General features: G+C 36.9%; 1 protein-coding gene across 1 annotated transcript in view; it reads right to left on the reverse strand.

The window, feature by feature from the left end:
* The window catches only part of LOC104159875, a 29,274-nt gene that overhangs the window by 2,244 nt on the left and 6,882 nt on the right, over positions 1–20,148 (reverse strand). The window contains exons 4-6 of the mRNA XM_009697895.1: positions 19,000–19,190; positions 16,851–16,919; positions 13,895–13,942 (exon numbers count right to left, since the gene is read on the reverse strand). Of these exons, the coding sequence (XP_009696197.1) occupies positions 13,895–13,942; positions 16,851–16,919; positions 19,000–19,190 (308 nt within the window). The remainder of the gene's footprint in view (positions 1–13,894; positions 13,943–16,850; positions 16,920–18,999; positions 19,191–20,148) is intronic.

The raw sequence follows: 20,148 nt of genomic DNA on the forward strand, positions 1-20,148 counted from the left end.
AGTCAGCAATAGTAACTTCTGTGACACAGACAGTTGTGCAATAGGAATGAAACTAATGTCTTTAATTCATTCCTGGGAGAGCATATGAAGCTGTCAGGCGGTAAACATGTTAGGATATAAACAGTATACTTCTATTTTGAACCAGGAACACCCTGATTCAGGTAACAACCTCTGCTTTCTGACATAGCTCACAATGAAGTCTTGAGATGGTTACAGAACACAGAGTTGAAGAAGAATCTGGCAAAACAGCACAATTCTTAAGGGCTGCAACTTGGTCACTTTGAGTCCCAAGCTAATGAACGGCATTACAAATTTATCACTAGAAATTCTGCTGACTGACATTCACTTGTGGAAAACAATAGGAAAGCCTGAAAAGGAAGCCAGTTTCTAGACCAAAATGCTGTCCATCAGAAACCCCTTTTGCTATAACATAAGCAAGGAAAAAAACTATTACACCTTTCTAAGTTTTGCTCTGATATATATAGTTAAGTAAATATCAAAAATCCTTACTCACAATGCATCACTTGCATTTAAAATATAAAATCTTAGGTAGATATCATACTTATATCATTACTATCTCACCATAAATATTCAATACATCCTCATATAAAGTAGCACACACATACATGCACATGTAGCTAGATTCTGCCCCTCTAATTCCAAAGAAAACAGCAAAGCCTGCCTTATGTATAGACATCTAAGTTTGGTTAAACTAAAGCATGGGAAAACAAGCACTGAAGCTAAGGACCTGGTAGCAGCTTCTTTGTGTTTATAGGAATACAAAGACCTCTGTAGATTGCAACTGCAGAAGGGCATCTCTTGGGAAACTTGGTCCTAAATAATTTTATTCAGTTTCCTATTTTCTAAATAATATTCTGCTGTTGTTACACAAAAGATAAACCTACCTTTTTCTGTCCATACTTTTCCTCCTTATTCTGTTTATTAAATATGGATAGCTCCTTCTCAAATGTAATCTTGCTTTTACAGAACATTGTATCATTTTTATATGGAATGACTCTTACAGGGTTTTTTTCACCAGTGAACAGGGCACATAAAATACCACAGAAATCAAAACTGGGAATATATTATAGCAGGAATAGTAATCTCCCTTCATCAGTGCTATTAAATTCTCATGCTTGGAAAATCAACTGCAAAAGTGAATCAAACTGTTTTCCCAGTCACTGTTAAGCCACTGAAATGTCAAGACCTCATGCTTCTTTCCAGCACTTTGCTTAGGACCAATACTCTCGAGTGCTACACAATAATAGTAATTCTCACAGAATTGCTGTTTCTTCCCCCAAAAGATTCTGAGTTTACATCAGTCTCCATCTGCGCGCACCAGCCTCCATACTGTAACCACAGTTTTTACACCGTACCCAGAAATTGCCAGCCATTAGACACTCTACCCCTCCCAGGGTTTCTGAGAGTCTTCATTACGCTATTAGAGGCTGAAATAACTTCCCTTCTTAATGCCTCCCTTCTCTCCCCACAGATGGCAGGAAAAAAACTGAAGAGGAGGGGAGGTTGAATCTTCTTCACATAATGTAAGAGCCCTGATGATTACCCAAGTGGAAACAAGTTGTTCACCTTACAAACACACAAACCCTTTTCCATCCACCTAAAAGCAACAAGAAACTTAAAACATCATGCATGCATGGAATCACTCCAGGGCCCCAAATTAGGCCTGATCTACGTGCATGCTGGTTTACTGCAGTGGTTAATGCTACTGCACCTACTTCCACTAAGGGATGGCTGCAGCTTGTCACTATGGTGCTCACTTTGCTGCTTTTTTCCACCATATCCCTTGCTAAAGCTGACATATAGAATTGGTCCTTGTCGGTAGCAGGGTAAGAGGGGATGGAGATGTACCCAAGGTTTTCAGAACACAGGAGTTATTTTAAGCACACTTTAAAGCCCACCCTAATAGAGCCTGACAGAGCTAACCTGGGTTACTGAGGAATATCAGCTGCTGAATCAAAGACATCGTGAGACCAAAGGGAGACGATCATTTAATGACTCTGAAATTCTCCTAATTGAACAACATAGACCACGAACGCCAGAAATGCAGTGCAAGCAAGTGAAAAAAAGAAAGCAGAAACACACAGAAAAATAGCAGTAGCATGTGCATTAGCCCAGATGGTGCATGTATGTGGACTGTACATACACTGAAACAAATTGTATCTGTTTGCTCCTGCTGTTGCACAAACCAAAGAAGGAGGTCATGTGAAATTTAAATACACAGATCATACATCTTAACATTTGCAACAGTTTTAAACATACTGTTTGCATTGATCAAACACATAAAACATTAAATTTACTGCTGAAATAGAGGAGGGCTTCCCACTTACATTTTCTAGTGTATCTTTCTAATCTACTTTAAGTTATTTGAGTTACTTGATTTCCAAAACCTTCTCTGAAAGGCTTCCCTAGAGCCCAATACAGTGCTGTCACAGTAAATATACTAAGGTTTTCAGTCCAAATTTTCAGGTTAGTTTTCTTTCCATTCTCCTGTTAAAATCCACACTTGCTTGTGTCTCTAGTTGCTTAGAGAAATCACTTAGAAATTCAGTTGCATAGTTAAAATTGTTATAACACAAACTTACCACCAAAGCATTTTAAGTAATTCAAAACCATGTTATGTAAACCTCTAGAAGTATTTAGCAGTTTGCTATGTAGATGTATGCAACTAGTTGAAAAGAAAATGTCTGGAAAATGGATTCCAGATCATGAAAAGAACAACTCACATTTGAACCTACTAAGTTCACATATACAGCTTTAGATTTTATCTAGGGGAGTGCAAAGGTGCATACACACAAGACTCAACGTTATGGAGCAAATGCAGAGCACAAATAAAAGAAAGGATACAACGGTGTTTCACCCCTCCAACTTCCTTTACAAAGCCAACGCTTTGTAAAGGTAATTTCATTATTCTAATGCACTATTGGAATTTCTTTAAACAGTGCTAAGTGGATGTGAACATAAGTCACTCCACAGCACAAATACCAGACAATGAAACGAATAACACAAAGAACCTAATTATCATTCTTACAAAGCACTCCATATCCATCTGTAACATAGTACCAGATCTAATATTAAAATATAGGCTTTCTGGATTTGCTTTCTATCTCAGCTACTAAACACGTCTATATTTAGCCCTATTGTTTTATTTCTCATTGTCTCATTTTTGTCTTCTGCAACATGGGGATAATTACATTTTAAAAAAAAATGATCTATAGATTCCACTGGAGCTAGTTTATGACTAGAATATTTAATCTTTATCGTAATACAAATAGTAACTTTAACAAGAGAGGAAGATCAGGTCTTTGTGGGACATTCATCAAGAATATCTATAAATATTTCTGTATTGCAGAGCCTATGGGAGGTCATAACAGCCAACAGGTAAAGAGGTTATGAAACGGATTTAAAAAAAGACATATCCACTGGAAGGCCTGCAGGGCAGCAGCACAATTCAAAAAGTGCCCCATCCTTGGAAGGCACATCATTAAGGCAGATGTGCTGTGATCTTGTAAGTGTATCTCCTCTGCGAATTGTTCTTTTCCACTCAGCAGGGATCAGGAGATATCTTCATAACCTTTTTTTTTTTTTTTAACATTAATTCAGATCCAGTAACAGAAGCTGGGTTAGCAACCCTGGAGTGTGAACTTCTCTAATTTTCACAACACTGACACGAAACAGGGTCACAAATGCTTTCTTGCCCTGTCTCACTATTGTGTTTCAGACACAACCATGCAGGACGCCCTGCAGCTGGGTTATTCCAAGAGCTCATGCAGTCTTTGTCTGCTCACCCAGAACTGGTGAGAATGACAATTAGTACCATGTCTGTTAGTCAGGATCTAGAAATCCAACCCTTCATTTCACAGGCAGGTCTATGAATGTAGAAATCTCAGTGATCATTAATATGAAGTTCAGCCATCTGCAAGGCACAGGAAGGGCCCTCAGGCCTTCTCCCGGGGGTCTGCCTAAGATTGACAGTTTCATAAATGCTGAAAACTAAGTGTTCACTAAAGGGCTGTTTCCCTATCTGGCATGTAAAGACTGTCAGTCTGAGGAAGCAGAGTTGGTACAGTGCAGACATGGTAAAGACAATCCCTGCCCTGCTATTCTAACAGCTTTACTGAAAACATTAGCCTCTAAATGCAAGGTAGGACATTTAACTCCCAGCAGAAACGATTTTCATCCATATAACAGGTACAATGTAAAATCATTGCACTCTATTTTTAGGTATTATATTGCTTTTTCTAATTGCATAGTGGCTTTATAGGGTCTGATCCTGAATTAAATCCACAATGGACATTCTGCTGAACGTAACAGTGACATTCGATTTAACCCTGATTTCTTTAGTTTTATTAAAATGCAAATATTTACTTTATTGCATACCAAATTAGAGCAAATACAGTCCATTAGCAATTCAAATTTTGCCAATAGCTTCAACACAGCTCTGAGAAACAGATGCATAAATTACATTACCCCAAGCAGCCGAGAAGTACACTGCTCTCAGGAGCACATTTCAGGCAACAGTTACTCATGTACATTTTTGCTGCATCTTCAGCCTTATTCTGCTGTTACTTGTGATGTTCTGATACTGTAAGGACATAAGTTTACACATTCTCCAGAACAGTACTGGAAGAAGCTGAATTGTAAAGCAATTGTTTGCCACTTTGATTGTTGAATAAACATTTAAAAGATGAGATTAACAGTAAAATACAGTCGGTTAACCTGAAATAGTTTTATATGTAAATATTTTCATGATTAATAATATTACGAATAACCATATGTATCTCCCTTCAAAGAGTATTTCAATTTCCATCAGGAATTGCACTGGCAAATCTTACCTTCTCCCTGGAGTAAGAGAGGGGTAAGGACCAAATTGTGACTGAGTCACAAGTTCGAGCTCCTCACTCTTGCAATAGTTTTGGAACTTTTCCCCTTACGAACTACTGCTGCTTTGAACACCTGTGCAGGCACAGCAGGATATATCTTTTCATTATCCTTAGGTAAGCACACAGACATCCTTAGGTAATGACTGCTAAAAACAACCATTGTTATGTTCTAACTTTTGAAAAGTGCTGAATTCAGGAACTTGTAAATTTGACTAAAAACAGTGCCAGCACAAAGCACATAATAAATGAGTGTCAGTAGTGAATGAATTGCCTGCCAGAAATACTATATTTCCTTTAAGTTTTTAAGTCCTATCTTAAGGGCTTTCTTTGCAGACATGGTACTGTATACAAGGAAAGGATGAAAGGGATTACGTTCAGTATTTTTATTGCAACAGTAATACCTTTCCAGTAAATAGGAACCTGATATAGTTATAATAAAATAAAAAGTGTGAAGAAGAGATGCATTATCTCTAGTCAAGCAAAGTTTATGGGATTATTTGTGCAGAAAGTATGAATACTGATAGCAATTCTACTGTCAGTTCTGCAGAATAGCTACCGTGCCAAGTTCCACTCTTTCTCATGAAATTAAAACTATGTGGATGCCAAAGAGACTAACCGAACAAGGCACACCCTAATTTTATTCCATTCTGTGTTTCATAGATAATAAATGTAACAAAAGAGTAGGCAGAAAAGACTTAAGAAAGGGAAGGAGAGAAGCTTTTTAGATGATCTGTAGTGAATTTTCTATTAGAGTGCAAAAGAGGAAAAAGCAGCTCAGCAACAAAGGTACTGAAGGTCTATGTTTTGTCTATACTTCAAACTTATTGCAAGATCCAGAGAAAATCATTATCTCCCTCATGTTTTTGGGTGCAAAGAAAATCTCTACCAAGTGTGAATCACTATCAATACATTAACTCCATCCTCTTTTAGGCAAGCTGCAGAAAACAATTAAACCAACATAGAGCTAGTGAAAGTGTATAACACTTCAGTTAAAAATATTTTACTTGCTTTTCCAGTATCCCCACTTCCCTTGTCAAGTTGCATTCTTCTTTCTTTCACTTGTACAAGCTAAGGACAGTCCCATTGTTTACATAAACAGCTTATTGAAAATTTATCTCCTGCCTCTTTTGACTAACAAGAGATGGTGTACCAAAATTGTCTAAAAAGGACTCATCCATAAGTCATGATTTACATAAACTACTCTGTAGTAACACATTTTTAGCTAACTTCAAATTTTATCCTTAGAGTGTAAAGATACTCATTCTTAATATAAAAACACCTTTTCAGAGCCTCTCTGAAGGCCAGAAGAAAGTTGGCTTTATCATCTAATAGCACGTTAACGGTATCTTTTGAATAAGTATCGAGTACTGAAATACACACCAGTTTTATGTCTCTCACATATGCTCAAAGTCTAATGTACTTTAAAAAGCCCTAGGTCACTTCAAACAAAAGAGAATTTAAATGAATTTAGTTTTATGAAAGATTTGGTAATTACAGTCCAAGTTCTAACTGACAGAAATCATTCAGCATGGCAAGCTTACCTCCTACAAAATCTGCAGATCTAATTAATGCTTTAGGGACAGCAACATCCTTTGTTCTAGTGCCTGCATGTGAACTCTAGAATTTTTTCTGAGGCATCTTAGGAGCTAATTATGTGTGCATATGTATAGCAGGCGGGTGTAGCTCACACTCACTATGAAGTTGACAGAGATCTGTCTCATTATATTGTCTGTGTTTATTCGTATTTCTGTAGAGCAAGCATCACACATCTCTAACTATATGACACAAGATAATTTTACTCCCAGTAGTCATCAGTTGGACTATAGTGGTTTGAGTCCGACTCCAGACTGGGCTGGATTTGAACAGCTGCTTAATCTGTAGAGATTAGAGACTACATGCAATTATTAACTTAACAAACCATCAGAGCCCTCAAAAACCACAAATTTATTTTTAGCTTCAATTAAAAATAAAAGATTCAAACTATGCCTGCTAACAAGAAAACTAAGTAGTTCTCTGAAAACAAGATTTCTATCATCAGATCAGCTGCGCAACCTTTCCTTTCCTGTTGTGTATATGTCTTGTGAGTGTAAACAAATGCTCTTCATATTTATTACCACATGGTTTTTGTAGCACCTGGCACAATAAGGTTTTATTCTTTACCTGAGTCCAGAAGCATTACTGTAACACAAACACTAATGAAAACATAATAGAAAAGGAGAGTCAAGTCTTGCTGAAAGGAATCTCTGGCTGAAGCACAACAAGGATTTAAAAGATCAAAGTATCCAACAAAGAAAATTTAAAAAAAGAATGCAAAATTCAAAGAGTGGCAAAACATAAGACAGCAGAATATCCACCTAAAGACCACAAATGTAGATTTGCTCCTGTATTATATTTTCTTCCAGAAAGAAGACAAATAGAACAGCCTGAAACCACCCTTTTGAATTTACTGAAGAGTTTTCACATGATAATGTTAATTCAGAATATCACTGTAGTCCCAATAACAGGTCATATGTTTAAACCTCTAAAAAAAAAAAAAATGTATTACTAAACAACTGTCTCATATTCATATTGTTTATCGGTTCAGTTAATAGAAAGTTCAGATTGTGGTAAAACTATCTCATGCGATCCGATCAAAAGGCATCCAGACTTCTTGGAAATATGTACCAGCCACCTTCCTTCATGACACAGTTGTCTCCCAGTAAAGGCTAAGCCCAGAGGGAAAAAAAATATGATTTTCCAGGGAGTAAAGGATTACTAGCTCAAGTGAAGCGCTACGGAGGCATGTGCTGAGTTGTCTAATCAAAAACTTGTATTTCTTCTCCTCATTCTACTCAGAGTTTGACCTTTGTGGTTTCTTCTGCGTTTCACTGGGAATTTCCACAAAAATCAGACATATTTGGTCATAATCACCAACAGTGCACTTATCTAAATAGTGTCTAAATTTTAAGAACTTCAAATCCAAATCTAAATCCAGGCCTATTCAAGGTGAACTTCTGCTTGAATATCAACACATTTCTCATCTAAGAGCAATAAACAGAGATTGCTCCAAGCTGTCAATATCAAGAAAACACAGAGTGTCCACAGAGGGCTATCACAGCCACTTTTGTTTTTCTTCAATCGTAGAGATAAATGATAAGCATGAATGTCAAACTTGAAGTTCAACTTTTCCTAAACCCAGGGATGTTCAGAGAGCTTTTTGATATAAATGAACCCTGTTTTGAACCACTGAATTACACTGCAAAGATTGGAGAGAAAAAAAAAAAGGCATCCGAGATGATAAAAATAATTTTTAAAATATATAGTATTTACTGAAATCACTTTATACACAGTAACACCTACTTGCGTACAAGCTTCTATACTGCACTGAGTCACAGGGAGACATTGAATAACTAGCTGGGTACCGGCAGTGTGTTTTCTACACACATAATTCTATATTCATTCTTCAGAAGTTATCCACATTGTCTCTTGATTAGTGTTTATGCTCGCAGTCACTCAGTAGGAAGGGTGTCCTGACAGTCCATGTGCTCCAGCACTGTAACAATCACTGCTAATGGGAAAAATGTCACATGGTGCCATTTTTTGTTCCCTTTGTGATCTTTGTTACAGCAGCAGTTTATCAGAACCCTGCAAACATCAGACTCTTTGCCCTGTGAGGCAGAATATCACAGCTATTTCCACAGTCCAAAAATACCTTATGACTAGACTAAAAATTATGTTTTCCTTTCAGATAACAGAAGCACCTAAACTTCAAAGACGACATGTTGACTACCAGTTAGGAGGTGCTGAATGTAATCCATACCACAAAACTGGTATGTATTTACCCTGCAGACTTATCTCTCTAGTGTGGTTATGCCGCAACATTTTCTTTTTCTGCCAAGTGTAACTAAATGAGGAATTAAAACATTTTTACTGAGGTTGTAAAAAATTTATAGCACTACAAAAGGTAAAACTATTTCTGTTATTCCCAGTTCTGCAACAAATTAATTGTTTTATTGCTGTAGTTTCTGCCTATGAGATTTTTCAACTCCCAGAAAAAAGTATGATTCCTTCTTACATACGGATGGATAAGCACCACTTTAAAAATTCCTTATGATTATACATTGCATTTGCTAAATTTGCTTATATAACCTTACATTTAGCGTTTTAATGAACCATGCTATAGGCTTACAGAAGCACGCTACTAATGACTATCAGCCTGCAGACTGGCTGAAAGAATGTCACACATCTATAAATCCCTAAATCCATGATGAAGCAATCAATGACATATACAGAAACACACACTTAAATCCTTCACATTATCTCAGGCTCGCCAGTGACCATGAGGCAGAACAATGGAAGGAGTGATCATCATCATAACCAGTAAATTTATCAAGAAGAAAAGAATATGATCAGTCAATTGAAATCAGCCTCTGTGACACCTGACAGTCTCCAGAGGGGTCTGCCCACTGTAGCTGCTGCAGGCAGAGAATGGTAGGAGCTACTGGTAGGTGAAGGTCGGGAACCTAACAAGGTTCAAGCACAAAAATTATTTCGCATGGCAATTGCTCTACTGCACATTGGTCAGTCTCCTTCTTCCAAAATACGCAGGGAAAGAAAAATCAGCTGAATAAGGATAAACAAAGAAAGGGCTACTTTTAAAAAATGTTGATTTCCCATAATATTTGTCTACATGTCAAGCAGAAGAACCTCCATACTCAGAAAATATGATTTTCATCTGCTCTTAAGGAAAAGCTAAAAAACTAACTTGTTTCTGGTTACCTGATACAACTAGCTCATTAACATTTCACTGAACATAATTGTGGGTTTTATTCAAGTTTTGAGTATGAGCATTCAACACTGACAAATAGGCATGACACAGACATAGGATCAAGCCTTATTTTCTTCCTTGAAATGCTCTGTCTACAGTTGAACCTGGGGTGTAACTCTTCAAGCTTCTGAGTACTCACGCCTCTGAATTACTGTTACTTTCACACATGTAAGTAATTTTGACTTTTTTTTACAGAATATTTAAATATGGAAACATACCAAAACAAAACTGTGTGCAGACACTCAGGTGTCTGGAATTATGTATTATGGTCACTAGGTTTACATTTTGTTTACAGTATCTCAGTCTGAATGGAATGTTTTCTATAATTGCTCTTTAAGGTAACACTGGGTTTGGTTATTTACCAAAACCTGTAAATACAGTAAGACATAATTATGACATGTATTAGTGTACATATTATGGAATATAAGTTTAAAAGATAGATTTATTTTATTTTTGCAGAGTAGTAAAAATCAGAATTGAACCTGGTAAACACCAGAACTATTGAGTATGGAATAAATTTCCACCACTACTACTGCAGATCCAGATCCAGTGGAAAGCACAGTGACAGAAGTACTAGAACAGACCAAGCATTGGCAACTCCCAACCTCCTAACTGAAACATCAAAACTTGCTCCAAAAAACATTAGGTGAAGAGGTTTTGTTGGTTTTGTTTGGTTGGTTTCTTTAAATGCCCCATCTCCTGATTTACAATCTACTGTTGCTGTACTGCTAGTACTGGAGTGCTGAGCCGGCTAAGTTTGGTTATTCAAAAGTTGTCCCTGCAGGGATTTTTGTCTGTGTATTTGTTTGTACTTTTCAAGACAGTTCAAGTTCATCTGGAACGTCTCTGAGACTAATGTCACCTTGCCTGTGGTTAGATTTCTTGCTGAATTTGCTTTCTTCCAATCATCCCTTCAGGACTTGCAAAAAAAACCAAAAAAAAAACCACCAAAAAAACCCCCCAAAAAACCCAATCAAACAAAAAACCCAACACCGCCATCCCCCCCAAAAATAAACAAACAAACCCCAAATAAAATCAAGAAAAAGGACTGACCTCTGGTAAAATGTTTTCTTACTCTTGCAGTTTTATGAATTTTATGCCTAACGACAGTAGAAAAATCAGTAAAATCAGCAAACTGAAGTCTGAAATATGTTTGCTAAGCAGGAAGCAAGTTCAATCAACTCTCCTCCTTAGTAAGAATCTATCAAATTAATTCAAAAATTATGATGCATAACCTAATCACAACTTAATTTAAATTTCCTCAAAGGTAGAGTAATAACATTACAGTAGTTGATTAATTAAATGGACTGTGTTGTAATCTAGGAAATTCCTAATTGTCCTTAGTGCTAAAATAAGTATATCCAACAGGAATCAATCAGATAGGTAGATTTCTTGAAATACAACTGCAAATACAATTATATAATATTGCTGTCATCATTAAGTGGATGTATTTTAATAACCCCACCAAAATATTTAATTACAAAAATCACGGTAGACCTATATGGCACACCTCACCTGTCCCACTCCTCAGCAGGGCTAATGAGCCCAAGAAGCCTGTACTGCTGTATACTGTACTGCTTCCCCTAACTCAAGACAGCTCATTCACAACTAGTTTGTGTACAGCATTGTAGTGTCTCATGTAATCATATCCTTAGAGAAACAAAGGGAATTTAGCAAAAAAGACAGCACAGACAGACTCCACAGCATCCGCCAATACTAGGGTATGTCCTATGTGAATGATGTAACACTTGTACGACACATCAGTGTCCACACAGTGGAATATTCAACAGCTTACAGCACACACAGGAACACAAATCTATACTATAAAGCCCCCAAAATACACTTCTAAATAAAATGAGATACCTGTATCCTGAGAGTATCTCACTTTGTGCTGGCTTCAGAAAATAAGTCCTTCCTCTCATTTGCTTCAGGATAGAAGAGATTTGATTGTGGCTATACAAAGTTCATAGCTTCTTTATACACAATCCACCATTCCCCAGTAATCAGAAAACTTAGGCTGATCTAATTCTAATTCTATAGCACCATGAAAACATGGACCCATGTGTACATGCATGTACGCATGCCAGCACCACATATATCTGCTTCACGTGATCCCTACTTGTTTTAATGATATAGAGACATTTTCCCAAAACTAAACATCAGAAAATGCCTGGCTGCAGAACAATTACATCCTTCATTCCATTTTGGAAAATGTAAATAAGTTGTATAATATCTGGTGACATATCACATACCTGGTCACACTTTGTTAATAATCTTCTCCAAGTATTTTAGAGACAAAACCAAAAATTCATCCTTAAGAAACACTTTTCCCGCTGGGATCAGATTTATATGACATATTGTATGCCCATTTAATAATTCCCAAGAACCCCTTCTAAAACAAGCATATAATGAAATTGAACACATATTTTATATCCCACCTATAACCTCTTTAAAAAAGATTTACAGCAGATCCTAAGCATCAAGTTCTAATGTCATAAATAGCAAGATATCACTGTTTTCAAAGACCTTTAAAAGAATTACCTGACTTCAAGACATAGGAAAACAGATATGCTGTTGTTTCACAGAAAGAGAAACAGACCTAAAGCTGCAGAATGTTATAATGAGGGATATATTTAGTGCTTGCTGAAAGCATCCTAACTGCTATTTTCCTGTATCTATATAGCTGGCACTCAATTCTTCACTGTTTTCCAGAGTTTTCCCCAAGAGCGAGTCCTTTATACTACATAAACGAGAGCTATTTTAGTGATTGTAAGATTTGAAGACTACAAATCTCTGTAGCTATTGCACTTTCCTCTTCTTGCATATAATCTCTCAATTAAAACAAATGCGTCCCCAAAGAGCTTTGAAGAAGAGCCTGAATTAACAAACTCTTCAAGGGAACCAGAAGCAAGCCAATCCCTTATGAATACTGAGTCTGTAATTAGCCAAAATGCTCCGTTTTGTTGTTCATGGTGAGGCTGAGGCTCAATAAAAATTAAACACTGATGCAGGTAAGGCATTCCCATGGGGCTTACATACATTAATACGTTACCACTCACCAGTTGCTTTATGCCAAAGAAACTGGGACACAGCTTGAAATTGGCTGGCTCCCTATTTGACAAAATGGAAAGCTATTGGTGATAAGTATTTTCTCTTATTTTCATATCCCTAGTATCATAAACAGGCTAAGTAAGTACTTAAATGTGGCTTCTAACAGTCACATGCTCATAATGGTGCCAAACAGATACAACTCGGGTTGTGACTGATCAGAGAATAACACTTCAGAGATTCTGCATGGAGCCACAGTTATGCCTTTGGATCACCCCAAACCAATAATCCCTAGCACTGGCTTTCCCAAAACCTCTAAGGATGAGGCCATCAATTTCTTAAAACCACATCTGAATTTAGTTCTTGGCTTGATTAGGATGCAGTCAGCAGTCCACACTTCAGCGATGACCTTCTTAAGCAAAAACGCAGAATAATTTAGGTGGCTCCATTACTATTCTGCAGAAGGCAATTTATAGAAACTTGAATATACAGAATAAAAGTTTGGAATTATGATTATTTTTACTTCAGTGGGACAGAGTAAGGAGAACAATGAGAATTTATGAAAACCATCTTTCAAGCTACAGATGAGTAACCCATGAATGTATCAATCCTACAATTCATCAGCTCCTTCAAATCCCTCAAACTGAGGCAGTCAGCATCTCTCTTGAGTCAAGTTAAAATAAATACGGTATCAACTTTTCTATTCAGCCAATTAAAAAAACATAAATGTTAAATATGTAGCTAATAAAATGTTTAGTTTATCAAATAGTAAGCCACTGTTAAAAAAAAAAGGGTATTTCTAAAGCCTATACTATAGCAATATCGTCAGTTGATAGGGCTATAAAAGCACCCCAAGCTGCAACTGCAAAATGATTCATCACCTTGAAAAAGCATGTTCCAAAACAAATGGGCTGATATTCTGAAGTTTCACTTCTTACCCAGAAATCCTCTATTATGTTAACCTTTTATAATTTGTCTTACTCCGTCCTTACAAGGTCATCATGACTCCCACTTCTGCAGTAGAATCCAGCCTTTCATCAATGGAGTACAAGGATCAAAGAGAAAAATGAATGCGCATCACTACCGGATGGCTTTAATTCTCATAAACTTCTCAAATCCTAGGTTAGTTTATGCTCACCTTTCGCAGGAGGAAGCAAATACGCTCAATATTTCTCAGTCGCTCTCTCTGTTGAGAAAAAAGTGGGAAAACATAGGAGATTAGCTGGTGTTATAAGTTAAAGACAATATATTACAATTACAATGGGTCAAGATCATAATTAATGGCTGCAAGGAAGCAAAACATGTTATTAATCTGAAACGATAGTATTCACTTCTTACCTACTGCTTGCAAGCCAAAAGATTTACCCATTTCAAAGTCCCAGTAAGTTATTTTTTCATCTGTTGCTGGTTGTAACAATATAAACTGGGGATTCAAGTCTGTCTTAGCCTTGAGCCAGAGGCTGCAACTTCTTTTTAAGTCAGCATTTGTAGCTCTATCCAATGGTGCCAATCTATACCACATAGATTTGGTCTTGCATTTTCAGGTACCCAACCTCTGGCTTCAAGATAATTCTCAATGGGAAAAACAACTATGAAGTTGGTATGGCAGCCGTTCCTCTATCACTAAGAGGGTGACGAGCAACATGCGATGTTAAAATTTAACCCATTAGTGAAGAATACCTGAAATGTCCTAGAAATGCCACTTTAAACAACAGATGCTTTCATAAATACTGAAAGTCACTGTAATTAAGCACTGTGCCTCAAAAGATGCTCTAAGCTCGATTCACAGAAAGAAGACAAGTTTCCTTTTACATGGCTCATAATGAGAAATTCACGAGTAAAATCAGATTTCACTGTGCATAACCCCATCACTGGAGTTACTGTGAAAGATTTTACTGTTGGTTACACTGCAGAAGGTAGAGTGGTTTTGCTGTCCTCAGACGGCTACGTGGTGACGTTTTCATTTAGACGTGGGAAAAAATATTCTGAACAATAACCTTTTTTAAACAGGTAATGTATTATATCAATGTGAGAAGCCAGCTCTCCCTTAAGCTTTTTGCTTTTCAAATGTTTCAAATTTGCTCCAAGTCTGAGTTTTAATTCTATTGTCCAAAGAAAAGTCTCTTTTCCTTTCCTGTCCCCATCTTTAAGTCATTTTTTAAAAAAGTATCATTTTGGAAAGACAATGAAACAGCAGCAGCTTGACAGGCACCAGAGAAATATTGTGCCTCTCTCTGGTGCTTGTGATCTAAGAGAGATTCAGAAATTTTAGACTCACAGTTGCAGACATGAGAATGGACGTGTGTGGATGTGCCTATGAATCTGCAGAAAGCCTTGCCTTTAGTAGGAGGTAAATGGAGAGGGAAAGATAATCCTCTCGATTCCCTTCAGAAGACAGATGCCTAACTGCAGCTGGCCTTGGAGAAGTAGGAAGTCTGTCTTTTAATTGTACGTAAGAGAGTTATCTACAGTAATTAAATTCTCATTACTGCCATTAGTTTTGCTTCTGATTTCTCCTTAATTCAGTCTTTTCTTGTCAAAAAGGCTCTACCCTCCGTCATGAAAATGTTGTGGAAGATACGTGAGTAAGCATCAGACTTTCTTATACTGCAATAGAGAAAACGACCCCACCCAATAAATGGAATATAGGCACAAGCAACTATGCATAGGGAAAAAGGAAAATACACTTGACCAAAGATATAAGAAAACCCTGCTAAAAAAATCTTCCTTTTATGTCAATATAAAAGGCATCAACATGTAAATTGTGCAGAAGAAAGCAATCTGAGATTATTGCTTGAGTTATCGCAGAAAGTTTCATAGAAGAGAGTCAAATGTGTCAAGTGATCACAGAATACTTTGCTGTGTTTTACTGGAAAATCTCCAATTAACTTTTTAATTACACCACTAATATGACTGAAACAGGGACTTACTTTTTTTATCCTGGAGACTAATTCCATTACCATGTTAAAATAAGATAAAATTACCTCCATGGAGCATCTTATAAGTTTTAGGAACAGAACAAATTACTGGAACTTGATACATATAAATAGACATTTCTTGTGTGCAGTTCTCAAGATGGGAAGTAAAAACAGATAAAGTGAATTCAAAATCAGATTACTTCCATTGAAGTTCTCTGTAGGATTTCTTCATGTAATCTCTTTCTTCTGTTCTCATTCTTTGCTTATGTGTTAGTGAACAGTAAACAAGTCTTATTCGAAGATTCATGTAAAGATTACACTTAAAATCATCAGTGGTCTAAGCAGTACCACAAATCCTCTGCCAAGTTATGAAACAAGGTTAAATGGCAAAGTACTAGCTACTGAATCTGGTTATCATTTGTAGGCAATTCAATAACTTGATACTCTGTAGAGATCAAATTCAGCACCTGTCATAATCATTGTAATTCCCAGTGAGATGATGGGGAGTCAAGTTCTGCTCTCAGTTCTGATGGTACAAATCTGATGCATGTTTAACTGTAGTCAGCTATATCACCCTAGATTACAGCTTTAATTAACAGAGGAATTCTCATATGTTTAAATCTGGGTTGCATTTTGGTTCATTAGGTAAAACTGAGTTTACAGTCCCAGGGTGATATTTAACCTTTTCCACAACAGATGCAGCAGAGTGTGTTATTTACTCTTAAAGCACAGGAGAATTTAGAGCCCTGCCACAGGACAGAGAGGTCTAGGAATGCACCTCTTATCAAATCCCCTCAAGCTTTTGACTCATTAATACAGACACTATGGGAGAAGGTGGTCATCCCATGCTTGAACACAGAGAAACCAAATTATTTCAAAAAGGAGAACTTGTGCCATAGAATGAAAAGATAAAAAGAAAGCAAAAACATCACATTATATATCCTTCAGTTTTTGAACTTCCAAATTATTTTCCTGCCTTCTTCAAAGAGGAAAGCTATTAGCATAAAGAATGACCATCTGGCTTTCTAAGACTGGCCCAATAAATCAGTTTTCCAAACTACAGTCGACTTCACAACAGACTCTATATTCATTTCCACACTCATACTTTCACTGACAGCTCAGTGCATCTCCCTTTCTTTAGTAGCTGTTGCTTAGCAAGACACTGGTTGTACTCACTGCGTGGACTGGGTTGCACTGATCTATTGGGCTTTTGAAGTCTGTCCGAAGTTCATCAAAGGCGATTATCTGAAAAACATTTTTTCAAATATTGTAATGAATGCCCATTCAAACACTTATCTTTCCTTTAGGGACTAGTTAGATGCATCACCTCCCTTCCTCCCTTTCCAGAGAAAATATGGGAAACTAGTTTCCCCGACATGCTCCTTTCAGAACCAGATAGTTAAAACAAAACATGGGCTACTCCTACATATGACACCTAGAATCCACTAATCTGTAAAATTATCTTATAGCCTTTTCAGCATTGTTGCTTTCCAGATTTCTTCCCTCATATCAGCTAGAATTCTTTTATCAAACTTCCACATGTCATAAAATCACTTCACAAATGAATACATCTCCAGACTTGATGGAAAAAGTCATTAACTGCCTAAAACACAGAGATGCATCAGATATGTTATTCCAGGTTTAATACATACACAACAGCCCTTTTTTATTAGTTGTTAAACCTACTTCAGATATTAATTCTGAATTAGTATCAGCTTATTATTAAGCCGCTATTCATTATCAAGCAAAGTCCTCAAAAGGTAAACCACTCTAGAGAAAAACATGCCATTCTTAATTTCTGGCAGGTTTCAGAACCTTACTTCAGACCTCATTAATGGAGAGATATCTTTTGCTCATGTCCTTTAGTTTCCACCATTAACTGATGGATTGAGACACACTGGTAACTACTATCTGCTTTTAAAGTACAGCAGGTGAAAGTGCCTATAAAAATAATAATGTTTGATAATGTTTTCTTGGAAAGGAAACAGCTATACTAACCCTCAGCATATTTCATTCAAAGATCTCAAAGTACGTTATTAACTTTATTTTACGTTTGTATTCTAGTAATACCTTCTCTTCTACTTGCTTCACCCAAGGAATGAAAACTCACTATGATAGTCACCATATAAATAGATGTTAAAACAATTATTCCTTTTTAGACAATTTACAACCCAGGAAAGTATCTGTTCTCAATAAAAAGATGACAGAAGTACAAGGTAGCGGACTGGTAACCAGTATATGAGTGCAACAACCATTCCATGACATGTTACAGCATGCCTGCTGCCTAGCTGCTCAAAAAATAACCAACTGGGTATCAACACAGACCAGCTGTATAGGCAAAGTAGATTCATTTTACAGATGTGGAATGCAGAAGCAGAAATCCTGAAAATGGCCTGTCCATGATTCATATAATAATCTGGTGAGAGGCTTGAGAATAAAACCTAGAGCTACAATCCACAAATCTAAGCATTACTCCACATCCCACTCTAATACTGCATTCATCACACCGAAGCATATTTAAAATCAAAAGTGTGGCATTTTACAAGAGCACTTTACAGAATTCAATTTATTCAACTATGACAAATCAAAGTGCCAGAATAAACCACAAAGGGATCTATAAAACGTGATTATAAGTGAAGCATTTCTCCCTATGGATGCAGTATCTCTACAACTTAGGAATTAGATTTGCAACGGATGTTTAGACTAAGGTAAAAGAGCAAATAGCAGAAACTGAGAGGGCTGGAATACAATTCTGAAGAATAAGGCTCATGACACCTCTATATTTAATACTTCTTGAACAGGTCTTCATATTCTCAAGCTGGAACAACTGTTAAGAGGGTAACAACCACGCGAGTCAGACGCACACGTTTCTGTTTGTAATTGGGTATCAACGTCGGCACTGACAGCATTGACAGAACAGGGGAGGGATGGCCCTGTAACAGGTAAGAGAGCTGCCTCTGTTCACAGCTGTGCCTCTGATTTACTTTGGGATCCTGTGCGTCCCTCTTAAATTCTCCTTGCCTCACTGCACTGGTACTTACAGATGTAGCTTTAAGATAGAAAACAAGTTACGAGCTTTGAGTGACAACTGTTTTTAATAATGTACAGTGGTAACTGCTTTTTTTCTGTTGTAACTGTAGAGATGAGCTGAAATTTCCTTGGGGGAAGGGAGGAGGAAAAAAAAAAAAAAGGCTGGGCTCTTCCTTTTGGTAGTCAGTAACAGCAACCAGGAGTTTGAGATAATCATGAAATGACAGTCAGTGCAAGATCCAGCTCATGCTGTGAGGAAAGACTGGTGTCAGACAACATGGGGAAACCTGAATACCAGAATCATAAGATGGACCCCCTTCAAGAAGTCCAGGAAAGCCTCTGAAGATTCACTGAACACAGAGATAGGATGATAACCCTGAAGCACGTTTAGATGAAGAAAAACCAGGTTGCTCTGAAAGACAGAACCATTAAGGCAGGGATCTGTTGAGCTAGCCTTAACAAATGCAGCTAAGTCTTGAAGAAATCCTAAATGACAGTTTAGAAAAAAGATTAACCTCAAATACACTACACATTTAGATTTCCTCATTTTTTGCTTTCTTCTTTTTTTTCCCCAGCATTCCCAACTCTATAGTCAAAAACCTACTCTTAATTTGCTGGCACGCAATTTATTTTATCTTATGCTTGCATTATATCTAAGTGCATTGAAACAAATCTGACAGTATTAAGCACATTGTCTCGATGGAACCAGCAAGTGTAAATACAATAGTCTCATGGACAAACTTTTGGGGACACCTGCAAATTACTACAATGTTAAGTGACATTCCTGATACACCTGCACGAAACAGATTGAGGTCTGGTATCAAGCACACAGGATTGGAGGAAAGATTCTTCATTAAAAGTTTCAGCATCTCTCTGGAAGGAGGCTGACAGAAGTAAATCCTCCTCCATTCTTAATATTTTATTTCTTAAAAGTTCCATAATAGTGTATATTTTGTTAGATCTCCAGGAATAGAAATCCTGGAGATGAAGGTGATGACATGAAGATACTTATTTTAATTTATGAAAAAGTACATCCCTATTTCTCAGTCACAGTGAAAAGCATGAAAATGTAAGATTAGACAGGCTTGCAATTAGAAGGAATATAAAAGAAATTCCCAAAATTTGGGGGGGCATAGGTTTTTATCATTTGTGGTTTGTTTGTGTTTTTTTTTTTTTTAAATCTCACAGTGGTGCGTGTCCTAATTCTAAAACTGCAATTGAGAAACAACGGAAACAAAGCTGTAGCTTCTTAAGATTGGTAGTTGCTCACAATACACTATGTAACCGTGCCAAAAATTATACTATATTACTGAAAATAAGGCTGGGTTGTGCTGCAGCATGGTTTACATAATTAATTAGAAAACATCTTCCACTTTCAATTATAACTAGCCTTCTGTAGCAGTTTAATGCCCTGGGGCATTGTGTGGTCGGAGTTGCCATTTTT

The sequence above is a fragment of the Cariama cristata genome, unplaced genomic scaffold (genome assembly GCF_000690535.1).
Source record: "Cariama cristata isolate BGI_N322 unplaced genomic scaffold, ASM69053v1 scaffold21083, whole genome shotgun sequence".
In the NCBI taxonomy this organism is placed as follows: domain Eukaryota; kingdom Metazoa; phylum Chordata; class Aves; order Cariamiformes; family Cariamidae; genus Cariama; species Cariama cristata.